The sequence below is a fragment of the Engystomops pustulosus genome, chromosome 1 (genome assembly GCF_040894005.1).
Source record: "Engystomops pustulosus chromosome 1, aEngPut4.maternal, whole genome shotgun sequence".
Taxonomy (NCBI): domain Eukaryota; kingdom Metazoa; phylum Chordata; class Amphibia; order Anura; family Leptodactylidae; genus Engystomops; species Engystomops pustulosus.
Window position 1 is genome coordinate 257,356,742 of NC_092411.1, and position 16,813 is coordinate 257,373,554.

Below are 16,813 nucleotides of genomic sequence, written 5' to 3' on the forward strand. Positions count from 1 at the left end.
CTGTTAATTATTGGTTTGTGATTTATTTCCCCAGCACCCATCATCTGCCTCATGCAAACTCTGTTCTGGTTCATGTACAGTATATTCCCTGTGATTGACAGAATCTCTCCCCAATAGCCTGTCTAATGTCAGGCTATTGATTATCTTCTGGACCACATTTCCTGCATCTCCAAAAAGCTTTTCTGGACTAGTTCTGTTTGCCTGCTATAGTATTCTACTTGACTTGTCGCATTTTTTCTCTCATCTGTTTTTTGGTACCTTTGACTTCCTTTTTACTTGTGTATCTGACTATCTGTTTGCCTAGTGATTTTTACTGTATTGTGCTTCTGATTCGTATGTGTGACTTGTATGACCCTTATGTGATGACTATCCCTCTCTATTTGTCTTGTCTTTGTCTTTGTGTTTGCTTTCTGGCGAAGAGAAACTTATGTTGTTTCCTATGGCAGTTATGCACAGCTGGGAAAGGCATTTAGTTTCAAGGTCTTTGTCTGTCCACTCCAAAACCCTGCATAACAATATGTTTTTGAAACCTTAGATGAGCAACCTTCATCAGATAGGTAAAATAGGCAAGTATAAGAAAAACAGAGTCTACTAATCCCACTCTAGTTCCACCAGCCACAGTTTGCAAGCAAAGGTAAAGCCTGCAAATGCTGCTGTAGCTGGTTCAAAGCTGTCATACCAATGTTGTTGCAAGGTAGTGAATGGTGCTGACACACTGCAATAGAGCACCGGAGAGCGTGAGTCTAGCATGTTGGTTATTTTTATATGCGTTAACCGGGCCCCTATATTTATAAACACCTGATCCTGGACAACCCCTCTGAAACATAAGCAGCACCGAAAGGAGCACCGCAATTATTAGCTGATCAGAAATTGATCACCTATTGAGATATGGTGTGATCAATTTGAAAACCTTTAATACCCCTTGAAAAACTAAAATCATATGATGCACTTGCCAAAATAATCAGTGAGAATTATTAATAACTGGGCTAAATGTGTTGTCGAGTGGTGGTCACACTAACTCTAGTCCCTATTGTTGCAACTCTCCTTAGTATAGGTGATCATTCAAGATTGGTGGAGTTTCCAACAACCGTCAGCCCTCACCAATGCCCCAATTGAAGCAGTTGAATTGCTCCGACGATGACACATTCACTTTTCTGCTGAGCTGCAATGTCCACTATAACCGCCCTACCATGTACCATTTATAGCACAGATAAATAATCCAATCCAATAATAAATAATTGAATAAATCTAAACCATTCACAGCGCTGTACCGCTATAATCTAATTTGAACCTTCTAAGAATAACAGAAAAGAATTGATATTTTACATACAGCTCGGCTCGCTAATGTTAAATTGGTGTAATGACAGTTTAGATAGAAATCAGCCGCCTCTTGTTAAAACTTGTATCATCCATCTAGCGGGACAATAACAATGGCTTTCAGCATTCAATCTTTTTCTCAGACAAGACTGTCAGGTCGTTTCTTTCTGCTTAACACTGGAACTCAAGACACGGGAAAGAATTTCCAGCCAGTTTTTTAGGTTAGTCTGTTTAATCTTCCTTAGCGGGAAATAATAGGGCGATATAATCTAATCAGCAAAGCCATTCTTAAGCTATTGAAGTATCTCTGACCAGTCCCTAGGTGCGCACTGTGCTCATCAGTGTGAGCCTTGTTTGTGCCTCACATTTCAAGGGACAGTGGCTCTTACTAAAATTATGTCCGCTCTACCTCCTATTTTATGTTGACAGGGAATAGAAAACCTTGCTAGAGCAAATCCTCAGCAAAAAATATATGTATGTAATACAGGAACACAGCTTGCCTTGCCGCTGATGCTGTGAATGGATTCATGATGGCTGACTGAAAAGAACATTATTAATGGTGCACACTGAGGTTTCATGCGTCAGCACGTGCAATCCTCATATCACCTCTCTCCACAAAATCCATTACACATCCCAACATGAGAGATAATGTGCAAGCAGGAGGCATCTATTAGAAGTGATCATAGAGTGGGAAATAAATTCGGACCATCCCCAAGACAAATAAATCTTACAGTGACAGATAATCTATGTTGGGGAGGCATCTGTCACTTCTCTAATTAGAACAATGGATATTGGTGTAGTCACAGGTACATGTGAACAGCCGTATGCTATCACACTGCACAGAGCAAGGACCTGCACTCTGGGCTTACAAAGAAAACATGGGGCCCCACAGTAGACCTTAGGTCTGCCCCCCCCCCAAAAAAAAAGTAATAAAGTTTCAATATATATAACATGTAACAGTACTTTTTTACGAAATGGCATATAACATTTTGGGGTACACAGAACTTATTGATTGTCATATTTATTTCTACAACAACACAACATTAGTTTATATTATAAAAGATGCTGAACATGTATTGTTTCGATATTAAAACCTCTGTATAAAGACCAATAAAATCACTGAACCAGTACTAAATATTTCCTCCATACTGTGATCAACATTACTTTCCCACTTTATAACACCCAAATAATACAGCCATACTATCACCACTACCACTACATAATGCCTGAATAATACAGATACTTAATAATACTGCCACACCATAATCACTACCATTACCAGTACCATGACATTATAATACTATTAACATGATCCAGAGTAATACCGCAACGCCATGACTTCAACTACTAGCACTGCATAATAACTGAATGCAACCACCACTGCTTCTGTATACTAGCTGCCATTACCGCAACATAGAGACTGAAAAATACCAATCATATTGCTTCTGTACAGAGCAGCAACATCATGACTACTTCTGTTACCACTACATAATGACGAATAATACCACCATACTGCTTAAGTATACTGCAAGCAGGGTCGGCTCCAGATTTCAGTAGGCCACTGGCCGACAGAACCTCAGAGGGCCCCTTTGCAGTAAACTCATGTGGCAGCATTCAAAATTCAAGAATGAAAAAAGTCTCCTGTTCCCTAAAATATTCCTTTGTTAATCATACCAAACAGCCCCTGCATGGTTATTTTACCATGTTATTTTACAGTCCCCCTCACACCCTATGGATTCATTAGATACAGCCCTCTCACCCCTATGGATTCCTTATGTACAGCTTTATGTGCCCCCCCAGCAGCTTTGGGCCCTAGAACTTGCCCATATATGCCCAGTGTTGGCGCCGGCCCTGACTGCAAGCACTCTATAACCAGTACCATTACTGCAGCATAATGTTTGATAAATGCCACCAAGGCATAACTACTTCTGTTACCACAACATAATGATGAATAATACCAACATACTGACGACCTATACCATGACCTATACCATTGCCACCACATAATGATTGAAAACCAGTTTACAGATTTTGAATAATACCACCATACAGATACTGAAAAAAAATGACTCATTCTCTACAGATGCTCTGGAGACCATACACATGATTGCAGTATAATTATGTCTGATGACTTACGGACAATATCTTGCCTTCATTTTCTTTGTATTTTTTTCCACTCAAAATATTGTTTGTTATACAATGGCCATCGTAGTTTGCACCTCTTGAAGTGTACTGACAATTGTGCTCCAATCAATAACCCCTGGGTGTGAAATATTGATACAGAATTCAACACCAGATGCCTTAATTTACAGCAATAGATTTCCCCACTGTGCGCATGAAAATACCACTGTCGCCTACATATAGGCCCAGATACATGAATGAGCTTGCGCCAGTTTTATGTCTAATTGTGCACTAACAATAATGTATTCGGAGCTCGCACAAAGCGCTTGCACATTTGTCACTTTTGTGTTTGCACCACTTTTGTGTTGTGGTTGCACTATGTCTGATGCTTTAGAAAACTGTGCATTTAAGCTGCCTGGTAGTGTTTAGCTCCAGTTTGCAACACATTTATTACTGCAATTCGACATAATTGTGCCGCACGCGGTATAATTTGTAGTATTTCTGATCCTTGGCTTGTTACTTTGAATATTAAATTGTATTACGATTTTGTAGATCGCTGCCATCTTGGTTTTCACTTATTTTTGTCAGACCGTGCATGTTCTTCATGGCTAAAACAGCTAGCACAGGTATTTAAGAACTGTCTGCGCTGAGATTGTGGCCTAAGCAACCCATTTGTGGTGCAGTTGTGCTGGCCTCCATGTAACACAAATTAGGGGAGGTGAACTCTGTCAGACAATTGTGGGGAAGCACCAGATTAATGATTTCTGGCACACAATCTTAATGAATCACCGCATAAAGCCTAATAGATGGAAAATGCACTTTTAGAGAACTGTCCGACTTTGTAAGTAAATGTGCCCCATTGTCTCTCTGTTTATTGATCTTACTGTTCTGTGCATGAATCCAGGGTGGGGACCATCGCCCAATTGTCAGCTGTGATTTAGAGTAAGTAGGCAGGGATAGAGGTTTATGCAAGCACAGGGCTTGCACTTTTTCCCTGTTTTGACTGCACCTTTCAAATAAATGTATATAGAGTGTCATAGAGAGTGTAGTAGAGAGATTGAATACAGGGGTATCTCTGTTGCGCCTTTGTTGTATAGTTTTTAAATAGTTGAGTTTCCCTTCAAGGACTTCCAATGTGATGGTCCTACGTTTTATTCCAAAAACATGATCTGCAGAATACAGTTCATATTAAATAAAAAACTATAGGTGGTATAAAACTTTTCCTTCACAATAACTAATTAAAACATAAAGGCTGTAAATGTGCAATAGTTTACACGGAGCAGGTTTAAAGGAAACATGTAAATAGTAACTTTTGCAGAACCCAAACCATCAGCTCATGTCTGCTGTCTACTCCTCCCGCGAACCAACATTGTTGTTATCAAGTTGTGTCACATTAGATTAACATAGCCCCACCTGCTGAGATCTAGTGACAGCAAATGTGTTCTTCAGAAAACACTGAGCCTGTCACTCCACATTGTGCTGCCAGATTGAGGATTTTCTATTCTGGGAGATAACGTTGAAAATACAAGAATTGTGAATATGGAGAATTTTTAAAAGAGTTTGATAATAAAGATATACTAACACACTCACATTACTAGGTGGAAATATCTATCTACCCATCTGTCTGTCTGTCTATCTGCCCATGCTAAAGTAAGACATACTTAAAGGAGATTTAAGGGGTTAACCAAGAGAAGAGATAGTTAATCTTCTGAGGGTTATGAAAGCATATATGTTGAGGCAAACATTTAAAAAATAAGGATCTGGACCACATGGTAGTAGGGGTGGACATTTTATTAAAGGGGTCCATCTAGGGTGGACATTTAGTTAAAGGAGGCATCTGGGGTGGTCATTTAGTTAAATGATGCCATCTGGGGTGGATATTTAGTTAGAGGGGCCATCTGGGGTGGACATTTCATTAAAGGGTGCCATCTGTGGTGGAAATTTAGTTAAAGGGGCATCTGGGGTAGACATTTCATTAAAGGGGGCGTCTGGGGTAGACATTTTGTTAAAGGGGGCATCTGGAGGTGGATATTTCATTAAAGAAGGGCATCTGCTGTGGACATTTCATTCAATTGGGCATTGGCTGTGGACATTTCATTAAAGGGGGAATCTCAGGTGGAAATTTCAGTAAAGGGAAGCTCTGCTGTAGACGTTTCTGTAAAGGGAATGAGGTGCGGCTGCTGGTGGATATTTTAGCAGAGTAGCTGATGCGTTTCCTATTCTGTGGCTTATACTCCAGTCAATAACTTTTTCAATTTTTTTTTTGTGGTAAAATTAGGAGCATTCACACTATGAGGGGGAGTTCAGCTGCAGAGCGCACCGAGGCCGGGTCAGCTAGTGGTAGCATCCACATCTCCTGCACTGTCTGAGGATCTAGTCGGGACGGTAGTCCTCGGGGGGGGGGGGGGTTCATGCAGTTAGGGAATGTAATCAGCTTTCCTAAATAGAAGGGTTATAAGGCATGATTGAAGGTGATTGTTTAACTTTATGAACAGTATAAGATTAATGATATAGAGAATGTAGAGTATATAGAGAAGTAATTAAGTCCTAACATCCGGGCACGTGTTGGTTTGGACCCTAGGGGGGGGGGCTTGTCGTGTGAACAGCTTGGGGCCCATGGGACACAATCCGCCACCTTCTATGCTCCAGTAGAGTCTCCATCACAGGTGCGAACAAAGTTTAAGTTATTATGGAGTCGACAAATGTATAAATTCAAGATAAAATATACAATTTCATCTCCATTGTTTCTCAATACTAAATTTTTAAAAGTTGTTGCCTTGAACCCCAAACCAGACATGTATGTTTTTTTGGCTGATGGTGAACCCTAGAAATAGATGTTGACAGGGGTTTAACTAGAGGCGGCACAGTGGGTGTAGTCTCAACTGGGACCTTTATAGGGGGCCCATAAAGTGTCACTTTCCCATACTAGTTCTATAAACAATACATCAAAGTTGGGGAACTGGCACAGAATTTGCGCTGGGGCCCATGGGCTTTTTAGTTAGGCCACTGGATGTTGAGTATATGCGTGTTCACTTAACGGCCACAGAATTTACAGTATATGGTCACTTTTAACAAAACCCCTGTAAGGAACGGGGAAGTCATCTATCATAATATAGTTGTTGAATCATTTCTGTATAATTTTCATATTATTTATTTACTTTTCTAATGATTGAATTATTCTGTGTAACCAAATATACTAACTAGAGCTATGTACAATGTTTCTTTTTGTGATACAAAGCATCAACATGTGTAATGTTTGTTTTTCCTTATACTTGACCATCTCCCAATTTTTAGGACTTCGGTTCTGGAATTACCATTACTGACATCCCTTTGACAATAGTCACCCTAAAAAATACAGACCGGAAGAATTTTGAGATCATAACACCATTCCGAAATTTTTGGTAAGTTGTGATTATATTCTTTTGGTATAAGGGGCAGATACTAGAACTATGTTAAAGTTAAAGAGGGCAATGTGTAAAGTCTTAAGTAGTGGACCCACCTGTGTGAGACAAGCCAGAACCAATAAAAGGTTTTGACCTCTTAATGATTCTTGGGTAGCACGCCCAATCTATGCTAGTACTAGACTGATGTACAACTACAACCTGTTTAATTTTGTCCAACAATACTGTTTTAGGTGTCATGCAAACTGACATATAAGATCAGCTGTGTATACGGGTAGCATACTGCCCTATACATTACAATGAGCAATATGTCCATCTGTATCAATGGCTGTATTGTCCAACACACCATACTGTAAGCTATATGTAAAAAATGATAGAACAAGTCCTGTAATCTCATGTATTAAGTTCCGCAGGCCCCATAGAAGTCTATGGAATGTATAAAATATGTGCTGCATACAGTTGTTCTCCATATGTCCCATATATATATATCTCCAGTATATAGGGAAACCAGTGGGAGGTGCATTCTGACAGCCAATAGTCAGCCATTCATCATTTGCCAGCCCACCATATTTTATATGGATATGGAACGGATGCAGTGTCATATCAGCTCATACAGGTGAAAAATGTCCGGTTTTTACAGTAAAAATTCAGCTGTACAGTATTTACAGAACAGTAAAAAGCAAACAGTCCCATGCATGAGGCTTTTTACTCCATCATATACTGTATTTGTCACAGTAGCTGTTGCATTATCAGATGGTTAATTTTGGAACTCCTTTAAACTGGTTATGTATACAACACAAAATAGTGTTCTACAGTACTGTTAACTCACAGCATAGATCACATCCTTCTGCCTGAAGCCACGTCTTTCAGCCAATATGCTACACACCCTTTTAATAAAATTTTTTAAAATGTCTAAAAAATTTTTTAAAGCATGCAAAACATGATTTTTCTTATGCAAATAAGGCTATAATCCTAGTGCATTCTGATACGTATTTCTCCCCCAGTGTCTACTGTTTGTGCATTTGCTGGATATTGCAGTACATTAGGCACACTGGACGACTGGGCATATGTTCTTATCTTCAGCATTATTGATCATCTACCATAACACGAATGAATCCATAGGGGGAAATCTGCCCTATATATGCCAGTAGTATGTGCTTTTGTCCGTTTATGTATGGACATACTTTATGTTTGGTTTGCTTAGAATAACTTGAGTTCCATAATATCATGAGTTTCTGTAACATCAAAAATTATAAAATTAATATTAATTCATTTAAATCCTGATATTTGGTTACAATTTATTACAATCTACTAATAGATGAAAGTGAAATGAATCCCTGCAATAGATAAAATACAGAATTCCACTATTAACCATATAAGGGATTTTATTTTATTTTTTATTATTATTTTTTTAAACAGTTTTTATTGGTTTTATAACAGTAAAATAATAACAAACAATATAAACACCTAACACTGCACTTCTAATATTTTAGCTTTACAGCAGAGTCAGAAAGAGAGAAGCAAGAGTGGTATGAAGCATTGCAGCAATCTATAGCCGAGACTCTGGCTGATTATGAAGTACTTGAAAAGATTTGGTTCAATGAATCGAACAGGAGCTGTGCAGATTGTCGAGCTCCAAATCCTGACTGGGCATCCATCAACCTCTGTGTTGTCATCTGCAAGGACTGTGCAGGTAAATGAATCCCGTGATTTTCTGCTTTAGCATAGCTGTCTCTTCATTAGTAAGTGGATTGTTTCTATTTCCTTTCTCTTCCTTTAAAGAGATTTTGCAGCCACATGAAGGAAACAATAATTACAGATGAGCAAACAAAAAATTTGGGGATGTTAACTCTTTAAACGCCACTGGCAAAGTCACCATTGGCATTTAAACTGCTGGGACTATACACGTTGGCATTTGCAGGTCGTCATGGGGAGGGACGGTCCAGCTCAAAATCACGGCACTCGGTACCCAGACAGTTTTTAAAATTCGAGTTTGAACTAATTTTAAGAAGTTCACTCGTAAATTATCCAAATCACATCATAGGTACTGTCATTGGATCTCCCACCATGAAGCACAAACATTTCATTATTACTTACATAGTATAAAGTTCACCTAATACATCCATATATTCTAAACATTATGGGGAGATTTATCAGGGCTTCTATGCCACTTATGCACTGCAAGAAATTGTGAATATTCATGTGACTATCTCCATGTCATGTCATCTCCATGTCATGTTGGCGAAGAGGGGGCGTAAAGGGGGTGCAGCCGCCGGCAGAGTGGGCTGGCGAGGGGCGTCTCTGCCCTGTGCCTCACTAAAGAAGGAAAACATTCACCTCTGCATGTTTGTAGGTTTTTACACAAAACTACACAAGTTTGGGCCTGGCGTAGTTTTGGCCGGTGTTTTGGCCGTGCCTAAGTCTCCTGGGGTATCCGCCATGGAGGATGGGCGGCGACTTTATTATTAAGTTCCAGAAAACCACTTTAATACACACCACATTGCAGAAGAAAAAGGGGTGTTATGGATCAAAAATGTGCTCTGTGGCGAGGAATCCTCACAGATTGATGTTGCAATTTGAGAACAGTTTTTTTAATATTGTGCAATCAATCCGTTCAAATCCATCAAATTTTTGTCAACAATTTGTTTTATTTCAGAAACACAAACACCTCTCCCCCACAAATTTAGAAAGGAATGGTGAAGAAATGGACATGGATAAAATAAAAAAAAAAAATACTAACAAAACATAGATTGAAAATGGAAGCATTTTATGTAGATGTTGAATGCCCATGACTGTCTAAAAAAACATAAATCATACCTTGACACATCATCCATACATTTCCAAATTTCTGCTGAGATGTGACTTCTCCTGCTGATGGCCCCCATTCAACCATTAGTTAGGTGATTGCCATGTTGAATCGTATTAAAAATATTAGGCCCTGAAATATATTTTGCATACTCTTCATTCTCCCAGGGACAATAATTCTAAAAATACATTTAAAGGGAATATTTTTTGTAATTTTAGGCAGTCATTTCAATGAAGCTTTACTGAATATACAACTACTCATATTTGTCTGAATGATTGCCATATACTGGTTCCTGGCTATGGGTGTCTGCAGTTTCCTCTACAGAGATCAGATAACAGACAACACAACCCTAATGTATACAAACTGTAAAGGATTAGGTCCGGCATCGTCTCTCCTGGGGTAGACGGGCACAATTCACCATTCACAAATTCACAGTCCACATTTTGCAATTTGATTACAATTGACCTCAGCCAGTTTTATTTGGCAGTAATATAAAATAAACAAAACATCAAAATTAATCCTAAACTTCACAGGCACTTACTAAACAGAGTGGTTCCATACTTCACCAGGTGCTGGCCTACTGCCACGCACCACAAAACTTACTGTATCTCAGTTCACAATTATCTTGGCCCCACAGGCCTTTGGAATGACAGAATTGTGTTGAATTCTCTATGGTAAAAGGTGCACCAAAAAGAAGATGGTACCCACTTCCCGAGCAGTGCGCCGTGGCACCGGTATTTAATAATCTGGTGCACCCTGTGCATGTGTAAAGTAGACTTCACATAGTTTTCACTACTTTCAATAAATCTGGCCCGTTATGTTTTATTGGGATATAAATTTTAAAGGGAATGCTTTACCTCTCAATAGTCTTTGTCTTAAAATACTAGATCTTATATCACAAACCAAGCCCTGCATCATTTACCTTTAGTTACAGTTTCCGAATTCCACATCAAGCAGCAATTTACAGCTTTGAGAAGTAATGTCATTCAGGATCTGAAAGAAGAAACAGATGTTTTGTCTAATACGATTTTGGTGGCAGATCCTGCAATTTACTTGCTGTAGGGCTTCATGGAACAATGCAAAGTGTTGCTGTTATAAAGTGTCACTGAAAAGTGATTTTTGTTTTTTTGATGGAAGAGACGGCCAAGATTAAACTTTTTTAACTTTTTTAACAATATCTGTTGAAGAGACGGCCAAGATTAAACTTTTTTTAACTTTTTTAACAATATCTGTTGGTGATTGGTTAGAAACATCGAAACAATGAAACTTAACTGCTGCTGGGCATGGTCCACAGCCAATCAGAGTCAGTAGATGGATTGTGGCTTTTTCACAAAGAGCACGATTGAAGAGGATACCATAAAGCTGTCCTAATACGGTATAAGCATGAAGCAAAGGTGGACACGTAACACAGTAGCAGTCAGGCAGGGCTGTAACTAATAAGCTTAAACATATGATATAAAAGTAGTAAACATAACAAAAAGTGAATTAAAAGTGTAGGGACACCCATTTATTTCAGAAACGAAAGGGAAAATTACGTATTTATATTGCCCAATAAGCAGTGGGTGATGGGGCCTACCTTTCAAGTTATGTGGCGAAATGTTACAAGCTGCATTGATTTAAATGCTGTTGCGCCGATAGTAAGCATTACTGGTGGTTGGTTGAGCTGCATCTGCACCTGGACTTCTGAGGAAGCTCAGGGTCATGTCCAGGAAACCTAAACCACCAAATTTCCACATGGAACCAAACTTTGCGCTTCTGGTCCGCTCAACACTGTCCACAATGAGATTTACAATGTTGACAAAGAACTTCTCTAGAGATTCCCATGCAGTCTCTTAACAATTTGACCCAACACCTTCAGCTCTGTTTTCAGCACCATGAACAAGACATCAAATAGCAATGCATCATAGTCATCACAATTTGCTCTTTCTAATTTCTGTGTTCATAACTGTTGAAGCACAAGAAATATTACAAATTTGATTGTTGCAAACGAGATAATTCTTCGACAAGCTACATGATTACTTGAAATAAATTCCCCTTGATCCAATATGGTGGCTTTAAGATGGTGGCCATGTTCCAGACATAGCCGAAAAGATAGGACCCTCACCCATTACTTATTGGCGTGCCATCATCATGAAAATCTGTTTTGAAGTAAAAGTAAATTAGTTGGAGTGGCAGAGCTCATCTCTGCGATCAAGCTATCCATCTCAGAATTACCCCTATGATGTCCTTGAATCCGGTTAATCAGCTCTCCTGAAGTCTGGTGTATGATATCAAGCCCACAAGGGGGAAAGCTCGACTTCAGTGCTTAACTTTCAACCTCCGTGACTTTATACAAGGAAGAATGCAAATAAGTTTTCCAAGGTGTTAAATGGAAAACAATACCTCCTTTTGCTACCTTGAAAGGCAGCCCCCTTAACATCAAGTATGACCTACAAGAAATCTAAAAACATGATGTGGGATTAAGCCAAACCAGTATATCTATTCCATAAGGAACAGACTCCCAACTGTAGACAGCACTGTTTCGACCGGGTTGGGTCTCCTTAGTACAGCGTAGGGAACTGATTTGGCTATGTCAGTGCTGTCTACAGTTGGGAGTCTGTTCCTTATAGAATAGATATACTGGTTTGGCTTAATCCCACATCATGTTTTTAGACTTCTTGTAGGTCATACTTGATGTTAAGGGGGCTGCCTTTCAAGGTAGCAAAAGGAGGTATTGTTTTCCATTTGACACCTTGGAAAACTTGCATTCTTCCCAGAATTCCCTAGTGGAGCATCTATGGCTTTAAGTCTCCACATGCCTTTAAGGTGGCCTTAATTGGCATTGTCTCATTAAGGAGAACACCTACTGTCTGACTTTATACAACCAATTTACATCTCACTTCAATGTAGATTTTCTGGATACCACCACACTGAGCCATGAAGGAAACAAATGTTCCGGAATGTATTTATCTACTTGACAACATACTGGTAGTGGCTTATTATCCATGCTGACTGGTTCCCTTTGAATGTAAGTGGTCCATTCCTAGCAGTTGCAATATCTTTTGTTATCATCAGTTGAAAGCCATATTTTTCTAATCTTCAACCAATACTGAAAAAAGTCTCTGTGTAACGGGGCAAACTTGAAACAAAGAGACAAACACAGACTGTGAGTCCTAAAACTGAATCCACCAGTCCTTCGCAACCTACTTACTTGAAACCACCCTAGGCCAGTAACAGGGCAACAATTCCTGCTTAACAATAAGTGATAACAACTGATGAGAACAAGACAAACAAATTATTAATAAATATTGCCATAGCCAACAAACCTTGAGGACACTGATGTACCAAATCAATAAACAAAGAGATTACCAGTAAGAGATGGCAAGGGGTCAGCACAGAATACAAGTAAGCTTGGTCCAGTGTGAACTATAAAAAGAATGAGGATAAATTCCCGGGACCTTTTATGTAAAGTCAGAATCCAGGTTCAAACGTTCATAGGATAAGGATTATGTCCATTACAACAGGTTAAGAGAACCAGAAAGGACACTGCTGGGTGTGGTGCATCATTAATCAAGACTGATAGGAAGAAATAGAGCAGTGAAGACAGAACAATGTTTGTCGGCACATCCTCTGCCACACATTGTCGACCAAGGATATTGCCAGCACAGATATGAGTGTGTTTTTACGGTCCATAGAAATGTAGTTTACAACACAGATTATTGTTCTTATAAATTAGCAAGCCAACTGCAAATAATAGCATTTTTTTGAGTTTTGTTCCCATATGGATGCAAGTGTCTCCATGACTACAAACAAACCTTGTGTGTAGATTTATCCCGCAAACGTGTTATTCACTTAAAGGAAATCTACCATTTTCTTTTATGCATTGTGAACCAAACATACAGTGAAAACGCTGTAGCTACACTGATGCAGAAACATATCTTGTTTAATCCCTGAACCAAGGTGTTTTGCTCAGAAAACAATACTAAAATTCAGGGTGCAGACTGAAACAGAGCTTCCTGAACAGTCCAGACAGGACTAATCAACCTGATCTGGATGACTCATACACAGCAGCTGGGGGGATGGTGCAGCAATTGATTATTTCTGTCTGGCAGGGAGAACACATTGGATACAGCGTTCTCTGAAGCAGTGATTAATTACGGTAAGAGGAGAAGCACCGGAACAGCCACGGGAGCGTCAGAGTCTCATTATCATAATTTTATAATTGTTTTTTCATCAAAACCACTCAGTTCAGGAATTAAACAAGATATGTTTCTGTATCAGTGGAACTACTACTCAATGTATGTTTGGTTCATAATATATAATACATAAAAGCAAATTTTAGATTTCCTTTAAAGGGGTTTCTCACAAAGCAAAGTTAGGCCCTACCCACAGGATTGGGCATAATTTGCTGCTCAGTGCAGATTGAGAAAACTAGGGGTCCGTCGGACCCCTCATTGCGCCGTCAGATTACTAGAGCAGACAGTCGCGCATGACCATTCTGCTCCATTTAACTTCATGGAGCTGACGGAAATTGCTGAGCACTGGGCTTACCAATCTCCATCAGCTCCATAGAGATTAATGGAACAGAATGGTTATGCGCGGCAGTCTGTTCCATTAGTCTGAGTAGAGGAGAGGTCCATCTGACCCCTCATTTCCGCAATCAGCAAGTTATGCCCCATCTGGTAGATGGGTCCTAACTTTGCTTTGTGGGAAAAGCCCTTTAAGTCTGTCTCTCTTGGAACTTAGACTTCCGGGGCGGCGCCCGATGGTGATGCACGGCTAGTGCGTGCATGAGAGACTCCCTCCTCTTGACACCGGGGAAAAATGCCGGTTCCTGATACCCCACGCATGAGATGATGACTCTGAAGGGCTTTGGCGCCGAGGCTATGGGGAGCCGGTCTATGGCCTTGTAAAGGTAGACAGCCGAGACACCCACAGCAGATCTCTGATTAGCTGATCGGCTGTGACCTCCGGAGCCCGGTGAGAGCGGTGCAGGGGAAATCAGCTGTTCAGTGCAGACCTCGGGGCACCGGTGTGAGCAGAGCCGCGAGGTGTGGTGAAGGTGGAAGTCAACCCCGGTGCCTAGACAAGTCCCCAAGAGAGAAGAGCTGCAGGCGTTTTAAACTGAGGGGACATGCTGGCTCGCTGTTTCTTCTTCAACTCCAGAGTCTGGTGAGAGCAGCTCAGGGGGAATCAGCTGTTCAGCGCGGACCTCGGAGCACTGGTGTGAGCAGAGCTGCGGGGGACGCAAGCTGCGGTGAAGGTGGAAGCCAACCCGGCGCCTAGATAGGCACCGAACATAGCAGAGCTGTGGGGGCTGCAAACTGAGGAGACACGCTGGCTTCCTCCAACCCCGGAACCTGGTGAGAGCAGTGCTAGCGGAGGGCGACTGTGGAGAAACCGACCGCCAGGCCTGGGAGTCAGCTGTGCAAACGGAGCGCTTCTGAAATTACAAGCAGTCCCGTGGATATGTTGCGGCTGGCTTTGGGTGGCAGCTGATCCCTGTGTTACAGCAAGGTGCTGAGGAACCAGCTGAAGAAGGGACACTCGAGTTCCAGAAATCTGCCACGTGTGAACAGGTCGTATGAGCATATATTTATACTTGTATATTGACCGCATTGCTGGCCTCTTTGAAAAACCTACTGCCGGGGTAAGGACCTCTCTCTTCCCTCATACCCCATCCTATCTGCAAAAAAATAACTATCTTTGATTCACTAACCAAGTTTCTAACAGGCCTATTATATTTTTTTTTTTTTTTTTTTTTCTCCTGCTTTTTGTTTTTTGCAGAGGCAATCATCTACTAACTATTGCATTAACCCATTAACCTTTGGATGAACTCCGACATTTGTGCTTTTTGACATTTTTTTTTTTTTTTTTTTTTTTCTGGTGTATTCTCTGCTTTTGCTTCCTTCTCTGGATGGACTAATGGACGCATTAATCCTTTAACATCTTTGTATCCAGCTAAAACTTCTCCCTCCCCCCTTTGTAATAACGCATAAGAACTATTTATTTGTGTGGGAGTGTGAAATCTATGCTGGGATTGCTGGTTACTGGCTAGAAAATAGCAGCTAATTGGGGGGGAAGAAACAGGGACTGGGGGGTAGGAGGAGAGGCAGAGGATAGGGTGTTTGTGCAAGGGTTTCTTTTTCTTTTTCCTTTTCTTTTTCTGTTCCCGTTTCCTCCCCTTCTCTCTCGCTCTCTCCCGGCCCTGTGATCACCCTGTAATCAACCATGCCTGGCAAAGGGGGCACGTTAACTAAGAAGGTGGACACCTCCAGACGTGAATCAGCAAAGATCACCCCGGAGAAAAAAATGGACCCCCCAAAGAAGAACAGTGAAGGAGCGCAAAACGAAGAGAATTTCCAGAACATAAATGTTAAAGAACTAGCGGAGGCTGTGGCTAAGGAAATTTTACCAACTCTGTACTCTGCCATTGATTCCGCGGTAAAGAAAACTATGCAAAAGATGAATACGGAGTTGGACCAACACAATGAGAGAATCGAATATTTGGAACATAAATTGTCGACCATGGAAGATGAAGTGGAAAACCTCCACTTTCAACTAAGTGAGATGCATAAAGAAAAAGAACAAATTCGAGAAAAGTTAACAGATCTCGAAAATCGCTCAAGATTGAATAACATCAGGATTGTGGGAATCCCCGAATCAGTAGCCTCTGAGGAGCTAAAAAAAATTATTGCCAAGGACATTCCGGAACAACTAGGCTTGGGTTGGGTCCAAAAAATGAGGCAAGACAAAGACCGAGAGTCGTGATAGCAAAGATCCTGGACTATAGTGACAAGATGGATGTCTTGAGACTGTATAGACAAAAAAAAGAGCTGAAATTAGAAGACTCTAAGATTTTACTGTTTCCTGATTATTCCGCAGACACAAGCTCAAAGAGGAAATTCGCTCCTATATGCTCTAAACTGTATAAAAAGGGGATCAAATTTAGACTACAAGTTCCAGCAACATTAAAGATTTTCCAAGAAGGTAATGAAGTAAAATCCTTCGCTAATCATAAAGAAGCAGAGGAATACTGCAAGAAAAACCTTAATATTGAATGAAGGAGAAATAAGGCTGAAGGCCGAGGCGGGGGAGGGTGGGGGAGAGCGATGAGAGGGGGAGAGAGGTAATAATATTATTACTCGGCTTGTTTCTTTCTCTCTTTTTTTTTTTTTTTTTTTTCTCT

At 40.4% G+C, this 16,813-nt stretch overlaps 1 protein-coding gene across 3 annotated transcripts in view; it reads left to right on the forward strand.

The window, feature by feature from the left end:
* The window catches only part of ARAP2 (ArfGAP with RhoGAP domain, ankyrin repeat and PH domain 2), a 171,035-nt gene that overhangs the window by 51,546 nt on the left and 102,676 nt on the right, over nt 1–16,813 (forward strand). For all 3 annotated transcript variants that reach the window (XM_072125916.1, XM_072125929.1, XM_072125925.1), the window contains exons 10-11: nt 6,733–6,839; nt 8,333–8,532. In XM_072125916.1, coding sequence (XP_071982017.1) covers nt 6,733–6,839; nt 8,333–8,532 — 307 coding nt within the window. The remainder of the gene's footprint in view (nt 1–6,732; nt 6,840–8,332; nt 8,533–16,813) is intronic.